Raw genomic sequence first — 13,324 nt, forward strand, 5'->3', positions numbered from 1 at the left:
TTATTTAGTGGAGACAATCACCTCTAAAGTTTAGAGCTTCCACAAAAGACAAAATGTTGTTTAAAAAACTATTTTTTTTAAATTTTAGAATGAAATCATAAAAACAACCGTAAGATTTTACTGCGAGAAGCAGCCAGCCTAGACTCTATGCTGAAATTATTTCTATGTTATTATGTAGTGGAGACAAGCACCCCTACAGATCAGAGGCTTTTGTTTAGATTTTCCTTTAAAATAAAAATAATCAATGAATAATAAAATGAAGTCTTTTGTTATTAAATATCTGAAAACTCAGCTTGTTAGTTTTTTAAGTTAATCAAAAACCTATTAAATATTGGGTACAATTGTGCCCTCAAAAGTATTTTTTTTAATACTGGGTACAATTTTGAATTTTAATTTCTCATCCCTGCTCTTTATAACTGTTTTAACACATGCTCTCACTCATGGACACAAACACCCTCAGATAATTTATCACACTTCGGTTGTAGTACTACCCAGCAGTTCTAGAAAATAGTCCCCAGCTAGTGATTTTAATCATTATTGGGATCACCACTAGTTACAGAATTAGTTATTATGTGACTAAATATTTTAACATGTTTGTGTACTAGGTGGATTGGCAATTGAAACTGCATAAGTTACGAAAAGTAAACTCCGTACTACAAAAGCACATTTAGTGACAATTGACTCTGCAGTAAACTACTTCTGGTGGGTAAAATAACGACAATTAACTCTCCAAAGTAGTCTAACTTTTGGGGTATAAAATAACTACTTTCTTAGATTACATAGAAACACTAAAGTGGCGATTGACTTCACGCCAGATTACCTGGGATATGTAATGTAGTCTCTTTTAGATAGTATTTAATTTACCCTAATCCACCATAGTGAGGAGGGTAAACGGTGTTAGTGCTAATATTTGTAACGTGCCAAAGTATAACAATCTGCTCAGGATCACTTTTTGAATTGATTAAGCCATGTCCGTCCGTCCAAGTAAACCTACCCAGTAAGCACCAAAGCCCCAAAAATTCAAGCACTTGAACATTTTGTTGGAATTCGACTTGAATGCAAATGTAATTATACTTTAAACGTGAAAAATATTTGAAAATTTATTTATTTTTCAAACAAAAAACATGTGGCTTGATTTTATGTTTCCTTTTTACTGGAGAATGCTATTGAAATAAAGTGTAATACAACTGTAATTCAATTGCTTGACTATAATTCAAGGCTTGAATTACACTTGCTTTCAACTTGAATTCCAGTAAAAATGCTTATTGGGTAGTAATCAAACTACTGATTGCAATTTCAAAGTTAATTCTACAAAATTTGACATAAACTTTTATATTGCGATAGAATTTGGTTAGAGTCGTTCCATTATTTCTCCAAATTTTATAACGATCGTTCTACAATTAGTCATAGCTCCCATATAAGGCCCGCTCCGGAAATCATTATAACGAGCATAGAACTGCCGGGATACATGTACAATAAAATGTAAGCTATTACAGGACTTTATCGATATTTTATGACAATGTGTGTCTCTGTGTTATAACCAGAATACAAGTATGAAAACTACCCACCACCAACCATACCATTAATATAAAATATATTATATTTTTTTAATTTTTAAATTCCAAGGATTCTTCTTGTTTTATTTAGAATCTTTTAATTTGAAGTGTCATGTCAGTTGCAGTTAAAAATATTCATGTATAAATGCTATTGTTGTAAAAAAAATAGAACAGAAGGTTTAAATACTGGTTACTGGTGGTTATTTATAAAATATAATATTTTGTACAATATTTAAATATCAAATTGACCACATTTTCCCACTAGTTATGGAGAAAAAAAAATATTATCTGTCTACATACATTGAATCTCTTTGAAGATTTCGTATACTCATATTAAATTTCTAAAGATAACAGAACATTTTGACTGTATGCATAAGGAAGTCAAGCATATAAATTTAATTTCCTGTTTTAAATAATTTTGTTGAATTAGAAGTTTCCATGAAATGAAGTCTCCAGCACTTTATTTCAATCATTTCAATTGTTTTCATAGCTAAATCTTATGATTGAATTAAATATGAGAAATATAAGGAGATTTATAGTAAGTAAAGCTGTTTAAATTTTATTATTAAGGGTAATTTAATTGTAGCGTATTTCAAAATAGTCAAAAGAGCAAGTATTAAAGACAGTATTATTTACATTTATTATTAAAATGATTTATTTCTATGTCAACTAGGGACAAGTTTCCGTTAATGAAATTTCTAAGTTAAAATGTACTCCTGGTTAAGATTTAAATAAACATATTTGGAATATAAAATTATTGTTTTATAATTCTTTTAAGGGCCATTATTACAACTTGCCGTTATAGTTAAAGTTACCTTTAAGGTACCTTTTTCTATTGCTTAAAGTTACCTTTAACTATAACGGCAAGTTGTAATAATGGCCCTAAGAATTACAAGTTGTTTGTATTAAAGCAGTTTACTCAGAATCACCTTCTGAGTCGATTAAACGGTGTTTATTTACCTTAAATATACCCTTTACCAAATTATAATTTAAAATAAAATAAATAAATATTTTTAGGTTAAAAATATAAAAAAAAAATGTTTAAATTTTTTGGTGATATTCGAACTAAGTTTCTATAGAAAATTTGTTCGATATTCGAACTTAGTTTCTATAGAAAATTTGTTCGATATTCGAACTTAGTTTCTATAGAAAATTTGTTCGATATTCGAACTTAGTTTCTATAGAAAATTTGTTCGATATTCGAACTTAGTTTCTATAGAAAATTTGTTCGATATTCGAACTTAGTTTCTATAGAAAATTTGTTCGATATTCGAACTAAGTTTCTATAGGAAATATGTTCGAATATCGAACTAAGTTTCTATAGGAAATATGTTCGAATATCGAACTAAGTTTCTATAGAAAATTTGTTCGATATTCGAACTTAGTTTCTATAGAAAATTTGTTCGATATTCGAACTTAGTTTCTATAGAAAATTTGTTCGATATTCGAACTTAGTTTCTATAGAAAATTTGTTCGATATTCGAACTTAGTTTCTATAGAAAATTTGTTCGATATTCGAACTTAGTTTCTATAGAAAATTTGTTCGATATTCGAACTTAGTTTCTATAGAAAATTTGTTCGATATTCGAACTTAGTTTCTATAGAAAATTTGTTCGATATTCGAACTAAGTTTCTATAGAAAATTTGTTCGATATTCGAACTTAGTTTCTATAGAAAATTTGTTCGATATTCGAACTAAGTTTCTATAGAAAATCTTGTTCGATATTCGAACTAAGTTTCTTTAGAAAATTTGTTCGATATTCGAACTAAGTTTCTATACAAAATTCGTTCAATATTCGAACTAAGTTTCTATAGGAAATATGTTCGAATATCGAACTAAGTTTCTATAGGAAATATGTTCGAATATCGAACTAAGTTTCTATAGAAAATTTGTTCGATATTCGAACTTAGTTTCTATAGAAAAATTTTTCGATATTCGAACTTAGTTTCTATAGAAAATTTGTTCGATATTCGAACTTAGTTTCTATAGGAAACATTCGAACTAAGTTTCTATAGAAAATTTGTTCGAATATTCGAACTATGTTTCTATAGAAAATTTCTTCGAATATTCGAACTAAGTTTCTATAGAAAATTTGATCGATATTCGAACTAAGTTTCTATAGAAAATTTGATCGATATTCGAACTAAGTTTCTATAGAAAATTTGATCGATATTCGAACTAAGTTTCTATAGAAAATTTGTTCAATATTCGAACTAAGTTTCTATAGAAAATTTGTTCAATATTCGAACTAAGTTTCTATAGAAATCTTGTTCGAATATCGAACATAATTTCTATAGAAATTTTGTTCGATATTCGAACTTAATTTCTTTGGAAATTTTATTCGAATATCGAACTCAATTTCTATAGAAATTTTATTCGAATATCGAATTTAATTTCTTTGGAAATTTTATTCGAATATCGAACTTAATTTCATTGGAAATTTTATTCGATTATCGAACTTAATTTATTTGGAAATTTTATTCGAATATCGAACATAATTTCTATAGAAATTTTATTCGAATATCAAACTTAATTTCTATAAAAATTTTATTTGAATATCGAACTTAATTTCTATAGAAATTTTATTCGAATATCGAACTTAATTTTTATAGAAATTTTATTCGAATATCGATCTTAATTTCTTTTGAAATTTTATTCGAATATCGATCTTAATTTCTTTTGAAATTTTATTCGAATATCGATCTTAATTTCTTTTGAAATTTTATTCGAAGATCGAACTGAATTTCTTTGGAAATTTTATTCGAATATCGAACTTAATTTCTATAGGAATTGTATTTGAATATCGAACTCAATTTCTATATTAATTGTATTCGAATATCGAACTCAATTTCTATAGGAATTTTAATCGAATATCGAACTCAATTTCTTCAAGTTCATTTATCGGAGATTATAACAAGTTCATTTAATCGTTGTTTATATGAAGTTAATTTTTCTGGGATAATCATAAATTGTATCAAGTTAAATTTTCGGAGATTAATCGTGGATTGTATGCAGTTTCTGAGGTTAATTGTGGATTATGTCAAGTTTTTCTCTGATATTAGTTGTGGATTATAAGAAGTTCATTTATTAGTCTACTAAACAATTGAAGCTGTCTCGCGAATAAGGGCGAATAGATCAGGAAAAATAATTTTGATGAGAAAAATGGTGAAAAACTCGAGGATCGAAAGTAGCAAATGAAAAATGTGGAAATTACTCGTGGGGAAGGGTATACAAATTTTATTTCTTAATCAATTTTTATTGAAGAATTTTTATCTTCACAAATGGTAGGAGGTCTCACTAAACATCCAGGTTTTAAATGACCAGTTTATCTGAAGATTTTTTCAGAATTATCAATACTTAAATTAATGTTTAATATTTTAAAATTTCAAATAATAACACTAGTTTACAAATCAAACATTTTTGTTTGCTCATGGAATGAGACTTATATTTTTGAGAAGAGCTAGGGACGCTAGTTAATTGACCATTTTTTGTTTCCCACCTATACGTCAAAATATTGAGATATATGGGTTTTTATTTTTCACCTGCCCTGAGTACTACTAATGCTTACTGTAGTGTACGGAATTGTAGTAATTAAGTATTTACATCGTTTTTGGGTACTCAACACTCTGGCGAAGCTACTGGATACTTTCAGAGTTGTATTCTTTTGACAAATTCCAAAAAAAATTAACGGGAAAAAAATAAATACTGTTTAAAAGTACAACTTTCCTGTAGATAAACGTTAATAAATCGCTATTAAATACAGATTTCTAAAATAAAAACAATTTTAAAATGTCTTCTAGAAAGTGTAAAATAAACCCAGACCATTTTTGTTTTATTTGCGGAAAAATTATTCAGTCAAATCGAGGTTTTCCTATAACACAAACACTGCAAAATGCTTATTTACATTAAAAAAATTTCGTAAAAGCTTTAGATAAGACAAAACCAGCATTTCAATATTTATGCAGCGTGTTCCCGAGTCTTTCTGAGACTAAACTAAAAGAAAGGATATTTGGGTCCTCAAATAAGAAAAATTTTGGTTGATACCAAATTTGAGTGTCTATTAACCGATGTTGAAAATGCAGCATTGAATTCTTTTAAACTTGTTGTTCAAGAATTTTTGAGGAATAAGAAAAGTCAAAATTAAAGAGATATTGTTGCGAATTTATTACATAATTTTAGCTGATGGGTGTAAATATTTCCCACAAAATTCACTTTTTACATTCTCATGTGGATTTTTTCCCGGAAAACCTCGGACACATGAGTGACGAACATGGAGAGCGTTTCCATCAAGATTTGAAGTTTTTCGAGAGGAATTATCAAGGTTTTTGGGATCAGAATATGCTAGGAGACTACTGTTGAAGTGTCGTGAGGGAGACAAATGAAAATAATTATAAAAAGAGGACTAAACACTTCACTTTTAATTTGTTTGTCCTAATTTAATGTAAATTTTTATATGTTTCGTTTTCAATAAATATCTCAAAAGTTTGACGTCCAGGATTTTTTTTAGTATTTTTTCCGAAGTTAGAAGACCTAAATATACAAATCCCCATACGTTTCAATTCCTGAGCAAAAACCTTGTAAACTAGTGTAATTTGTTGCTCCTTAAATTTTAGCCCTTTTTTACTTTTTGTTTAATATTTCAATTAGAATTTGTATAATTTTCAAAGAATGTACCATACATTTCAATTAATTCTATTGTTTTGTAAAATTTATTTAAATAAAACTAACTGACCACCACTTGCTTGATTTTTTAATTTAATTTAACTATAAACAAAGTATCAACTATTAATTCTATTTAATAAATATACAACATTTACCGCAAAAAAAAACCAAAAACAAAATAATATTATTCTTAAATATTCCTTACAAATGTATTGTTTTATATAAAAATCCGGAGCCTGCGCCTTTCATCCATTTGCAGCATCAATAAGAGGCGTGTCTTATATTAAAAAAATATCCTGCCAATCACATTTAAGGGATACAAAAATAAGGGGAATTGTGGCAGGATAAAACAAATTGTATGCTGTTGTCGTTGTAGTTAAATTTTGCTAATAAAAGAGGAAAATCTTTTAGAAAAAAAACCACTTGTTGCTTGGGAAAACGCAGAAAATGTAAACGCATACACATCATTAACATGACCATTTTATAGATCTTATTGTTTTCTACTTGGTTGTTTTTCTTTTTAGTCCTTCAAGGATGTTAATGTGTTGAATAGATTTGATGAGGTGTTACATTCTTTTTTTTCTTCTAGCTTTTCGTTATAAATTGTAAGTAATTTCAGAAAAGGAAGTAAAAAAAAATAAAATAAAAGTAACAAAACAGCTTATCATGTAACAATCATTGGGCTCGCACGACGTTTTTATTTAAACGATTAGATGTATGTGTGTTAAGTTGTTAAGGAACAGGAACAGGAAACGGAAACTTTTTTAGATTTACCGCAGTATGTGTGTAATTTTTATTGTCTTTCATATATGTATGTAAGTGTGTGTGTGTCTGCTAAGTAGATTTAAGATTTAATTTTATGATTTTTATTGTTGGGCTCTAGAAGAATGATTTATTGTTTTACATTTGTGCTTTTCTTTTCTTATTTTTTTTTCTTGAATTTGTTACTAGGAAAGATAGTAGTGATTATAGTACTAACTAATGCTTATTGTATGAATTATTGTAAATATATATTTAATCCTTGTGTATTAAAGAGAAAAGCAGAACTTTAAAGGGTTTTCTTCCATTCACAAGATATTTAAAAATTCAAAATCATTTCATAGTCACTTCAATGAAATCAAATTGAAATTCAAAAAATTTGTAATAATGAATGACAGCTGACAATGAAATCAAATCATAAGGCAAACAACAGCAGTAAATTTCAAATTCCGACCCGAAATGCTAGATCTAATAAACTGTGTGATTTCTTTTGAAATGCAAACTATTTATGAAGGACTAACCTAAATTATTGGTTGAATTTATTAAAAACCCCTTTAATTGAGAAATGAATTGATTCTTTCATTACCCTGTCATAGTTAAAGGAATCCATTTCAAGTCTTACAATAAGTGGTTAATAGTGTTAAATGTCATTTGGTATTTTATTAGATGGAAAGGAATAAAATAGTGTTAGACAAGAATCGTAAGTTTTTGCAAATGTTTAATATGATATAGAGATTCTTAAAGACTGGAACATAAAATATTCATTAAAGCGAACAGGATTTCTACAAACATAACTTTGTTTATAATCTCTAGAATAAAAATATAATAATACACAGAGAAAACAGATTCGTGATAGCAATCGAATTTGTTGCCAATCGAATGATTCTACCTAAGTGACCGAATTTTACAGTTGTGGCTACAAAATATTAGAAGGGGTAACAAAAGTTTGGTTACTTCAACCGAAATTCTTCTTTATCAACTGACTTTCTATTGATACAACCGAAAAATTCAATGTGTGCAACCGAATAATTCGATTGGCAACAAATTCGGTTGCTTCTATGAATCTGTTTAATCTTTATATTTATACCCTTCACCTTCGTGAGAAGGGTATATATAAGTTTGTCATTCCGTTTGTAATTTATACATTTTTCATTTCCGACCCTATAAAGTATATATATTCTGGATCCTTATAGATAGCGGAGTTGATTAAGCCATGTCCGTCCATCTGTCTGTCTGTTGAAATCAATTTTCTGAAGACCCCAGATATCTTCGTGATCCAAATGTTCAATAATTCTGTCAGACATGCTTTCGAGAAGTTTGCTATTTAAAATCAGCAAAATCGGTTCATAAATAACGGAGATATGAGCAAAAAACCGGGACAACCTCGATTTTTGGCCTATTTTTGATTTATATCTGGATTACTAAGAGCTAGTTTCTGGGATAGAGATAATCTACATTCTTCGCTTAAACCTAAAACAGATGGAAAATAAAATAAACAATTCAGCACAGCAGCTCTTTGTTTTTATTTGCTTTATTAACATCAATATAATTTTTAATATACATTTTATATACTTTTATGTCGCTTTTTCTTTTAGAAAGTTAAAATTTACAAAAAAAGTTATGTAACGCGGTTGCTTTTTCTTATAAAATGTATAGTATTGCCATATTTATATGAAAAAATTTGAAGAATAAACATGTGATTTGACTGAAAAGTATGGCAATGCTAACAAAATTATTCCACTAGTGAGAAACACAATCATTGGTTAAATTCCGGCAACATATGTTTCAGGATTAATATAACAGCGTGTTAAGCTGAGTTTAACTGACAAGTAAGAAACTAGCTCTAAGTCACTAATATAGACAATATGGATATCTAATGATAGATATTTCAAAGTCCATTGCAACGATGTAGATAACGCCAGTGTAAGTTGGACCTACAATGGGCAAAATCGGGAAAAATATTTTTTAACCCGAATTTTTTTTTCATCAAAAAATTTTTTTTGTCATACATTTTTTTTCGAAAAAAAATTAAAAACAAAAAAAATAAATTTTTAAAAAAATTTGGAAAACCTTTTTTTAAAAAAAATTAAAAACAATTTAAAAAAAAAAAAAATTTGTAAACCAATTAAAAAAAAATAAATTTTGTTTACTTAAAAATATTTAAAAAAATTTATTTTAAAGTATAATTTGGTGGAGGGTATATAAGATTCGGCACAGCCGAATATAGCTATCTTGCTTGTTTTTTATCTATATCTGGATTACTAATAAAAAAAATAACTTTTTATATAGCGCCATAGTAAGTCGGGCCTACAATGGGTCAAAATCGGGAAAAAATAATTTTTAACCCGAGTTTTTTTTTATCAAAAATTTTTTTTTTCCAATAAATTCTTTTTTAAAAAAATTTCAAAAATTATAAAAATTTGTTTGCTATAAACTTTTTTTCTATGACATTTTTTCACTAATAACAAAAAATGATTAATAAAATTATTTAAAATTTTTATTTTGATGAACTATTTTTTTTACAAAAATAAAGTGCCTATTGTTGATTTAGTTATTTCGTCAACTTCTATAAATTCGCCTTGTTAAAAGTATTATTTGACCGGTATTTTTATATTTGAAGCTTTTATAGCCAAAAATTCTAAAGTATGGAAGAATCCATAATTCGTTTTCAAATCAGAATGTATCAGGCCGTAGTTTTTATTCCGATCGATTTCTTTTTACTTTTTCTGAATAAGCGAAACACGGAATTAATTCCACTTTCGATCAGAATTAAATTCTGTTAAATTCAAACCACTATTGTCACTATTGTCTAAATATGAATATCCTTAGTAGTTTTAATGTTAAGCACCTTAATTCCTTTAAGCACTTACAATTAGAATTTGTATTTGGTCAATTCACAAGGTCTCTTATCATGTCATATTGTCATAATGTCCTAATATTTCACATTGGTTTTTATTGTTTTTCAAGTAAAAAATGTCCTAAAATAATATTACTCTGTATGCTATGTTTATTTTGTTATCGTAACCAACCAGTAGAGAAGACCTTCGCCGAATGCCTAAGTGTCGGTTAAGCCGAGCTGCCGAGTCGAGATATATTAAGACATTATGACAATATGACTGATAAGAGGACCTTGTGAATTGACCAATTATGTCTACCTACTAGCAATGTAAATTTTCCAGTTTAAAATAAAAATGTGTCTGTTTTTGTAACACACAGAACAAATTTTTGGTTCTGATAACCGAATTTATAGCTAATCGAATTATTTAGGCATAATGACAGAATTTTATTGTAGTGTCTGAAATATTTCAGTTGGGGTGACAAAAATTCGATTATTTACATTGTAATTATTTTATGTGAACTAACTTTCTGTTTCTAGAATCGAAAAATTCTATAGAAATAATCGAATCAATTTTCAATTTTATGTGTGTATTGTAACATTAAGAAGAAATTGCCGAAATTTTCCGTCAAAATTTTACGGGGAATTTCTAGAAAAATATTCCCGGGAATCAAATTCCACCATTCTCATTTCATACAGTTCCAGACATATTATTATTGCTATATTTAATGTCCACACATATTTTTATTAAATTATAGCTGAATTTTACCGTATTACATAAAATGGATTGTGAGTTTTTGTTTTTATCTTGTTGAAAGTTGTAATTTGATAGCATCTGCCAAATACTGAATACATTAAACCAAGATTTAAGAACTATTGATTGAAATAAAAAATAGTAAAGCATACTTTTAGGCTTATTTTATAAACAAAAAGCTTTTATAAGGTCTAGAGTAGCCAGAGGCAATAAAATTTAATATTTTATGTATTATTTATTATTTGATCAATTTTTATCGCAAAAATATCATTTAACATTTCTTAATAATCAAATAAATGTGTATCACTTTAACCTTAATTTTTCAGGAGATCCAAAAACGATCATTATTTCCAATAACCGCTTACAGCTTTAAAGGAAAATTTTCCGGAGACATAAAATAACATTCATGTTGATATTGCACGTTTGTTGTGGATTTGTTTAAATGCTTGTTTAAACACTAAATAATCTCTCAATAGTCTCTTGAACTACTTCTAAAAATTCTAGAATTTTGTTTTTTGTCTTACCCATTTATCCAGAAATGGTCCTCATCACTGAAGATGATTTTTATTATGAAAATTAGGTTATCCTGGGTCAGTTGAATTTTGCAGGTCCAAGTCATGGCATAAAATTCGCCATCTTGTGGTCTGCGAAAGGCAGAATTCTTGTGAAGGACGCAAAATCGACAGCCTCACATTCCCCTCAGATTTATCCACCGCACTGCGAAAAGTTCATCATAGATCTGAAAATCTCCTGTCAAAGACCTAACTCAGTTGTCAAAACCTAAGTGGTAGGAATGTATTAGTAAAAAAAACTATGTGAAAACAAAAACAACACTCGTATGTGTGATTATTTTGAGTTTTTTTTTTGTTTGAGATTTTCTAGTTTCCACTCGCCACTTAGGTTTTTGACAACTGAGTTAGCTCTTTGAAAGGAAAGTTTCTGATCTATGGCTTTAACCATATAAATTCTAACAATTTTCTTTTCGAATCGAATTACACTCAAAATATAATAAGCAGCTTTTAAGTAAAACAAACACAATTTTCATTTTAGTTTTTTTTTTACAAACAAGAGTATTTTTTTTTTATTATTATTTTATATCTTTTTAAAAAATTGTAAAACTTAGTAGAAAAACAGGACCTAAGTAAATTTGAATACATACATACATATTATTAATTAACGATTAATATTTATATATATAAAAAAAATATTTTATTGTTTATTTTGTTTGTTGTTTTAAGTAGTAGAGTGAGTGTGTATGAATACTAAAACTAAAGAAAACCTAATTTATAGAATACACAAGACAACTCTTAAAAAAAGCCAACCATTTTTTAAAATAAAACTAAAAACTCAGCGAGCATTTACAGAAACTAAAAAATAAACCAAAACAAATAAACTTATAAACATTTTTTATTTTTAAACCAGCTTAATAATAATAAAATATGCTTTGGAATAATAACATTTGCTTTTTTAAAAATTTTAAAACAAAATTTTAGATGTCTTTAATGTTTTGTTTTGTTGAAGAGGGGAGTGGGTGTAAAATTACTAAAAAACCCTATAAAATAGTTAGTTTTTAAATTAAATAGAAATAAATTAAGCTAAACAAAATGTTTACAACATTTTTGAAACAAACTAAAATGAAATTTTTGTGTAGAAAAAAAAAATAAACAATTTGAGCTTACTACAATTGGATTTTACTAATAATGTTTGTTGATAATCATGCATTACATTTATCAATATTTCATAATTGGCAACAGATACTATATATTTCAAACTATCATTATTAACATAATTAATACATTCATTCATTGCTTTCTAAGACTTGTTTTTTTTTGTTTCTTTTACATATAAGCTTTTATAAGTAATTTAAGCTTTTTAGTTTAATTTTTGTTTATACCTATTAACACCAACTTGAAGCTTATTTATTATTGCATTTTTAATTTTTTTTGTTTGCTTTGCTTTGCCTTACTAGTAATATTGTTGTTATTTAAATGAAATTGTATGCTTTTGTATGATTATAATAGCGATTTAATTTAATTGTTTAACAATTAGTTTTTTTAACTATCTAACAAAGAATCCGAGCCTCTTTCCAGCTCATCCAACGTATCCTCCGAACCCGAAGCGGTCAAGTCCGACAATTCGTCTAGGCACTTTTGCTTCTTGCGCACATTCCAGTGCAAACATTCGGCCAACGAATCAAACCAATCGGATATTTGATCTTGAGCACATATACTGGGCACCGGATAAATCGAGGTGGTCACTCTTAAGCTGTCACCATGGAAAAGCTCTTGCCGATTGCGACCATCAAATGATACCCAGGAGGTGTTTCGGCTGTCGGGTGATACAGAAATCTGAAAAGAGATGAAAGAAATGGAATTAATAAGTGGGTTAAGATTTAGTAAACATTTTTAAGTTTTAAAATTTAGTACCAATTTTTAAAATTAGTACCTATTATTAAATTTAGTAAAAATTTGCAAATTTAGTTCAAAATTTCAAATTGAGTCAAATTGACTTTTAAATTTTAATGCTAATTTTCATATTTACTACAAAAATTTTAAAATTTAGCCCAAATTTAAAATTTGATGTTTAGTACAATGTTTGATATTAAAATCAAATTAAAGTTTAGCACACAACTGGAACTTTACTACAATTCTTAATTAAAATTAAGATTTACTACAAATTTGAAATAATTTTAAAACGAATATTGAAAATAAAATTGATAAACTATTTCTTAAATCAAGTAAATTTTTAAATATTTC

General features: G+C 27.4%; 1 protein-coding gene across 6 annotated transcripts in view; it reads right to left on the reverse strand.

Annotated features, from left to right (window-relative positions):
- Nucleotides 1-11,606: 11,606 nt before the first annotated feature.
- Nucleotides 11,607-13,324, reverse strand: part of Nadk1b (NAD kinase 1b) — a 48,866-nt gene continuing 47,148 nt past the window's right edge. For all 6 annotated transcript variants that reach the window (XM_065511015.1, XM_065511017.1, XM_065511014.1 and 3 more), the window contains exon 5: nucleotides 11,607-12,916. In XM_065511015.1, coding sequence (XP_065367087.1) covers nucleotides 12,623-12,916 — 294 coding nt within the window. In that variant the 3' untranslated portion in view covers nucleotides 11,607-12,622. The remainder of the gene's footprint in view (nucleotides 12,917-13,324) is intronic.

This window comes from Calliphora vicina, chromosome 5 (genome assembly GCF_958450345.1).
Source record: "Calliphora vicina chromosome 5, idCalVici1.1, whole genome shotgun sequence".
NCBI classification, from domain to species: Eukaryota; Metazoa; Arthropoda; class Insecta; order Diptera; family Calliphoridae; genus Calliphora; species Calliphora vicina.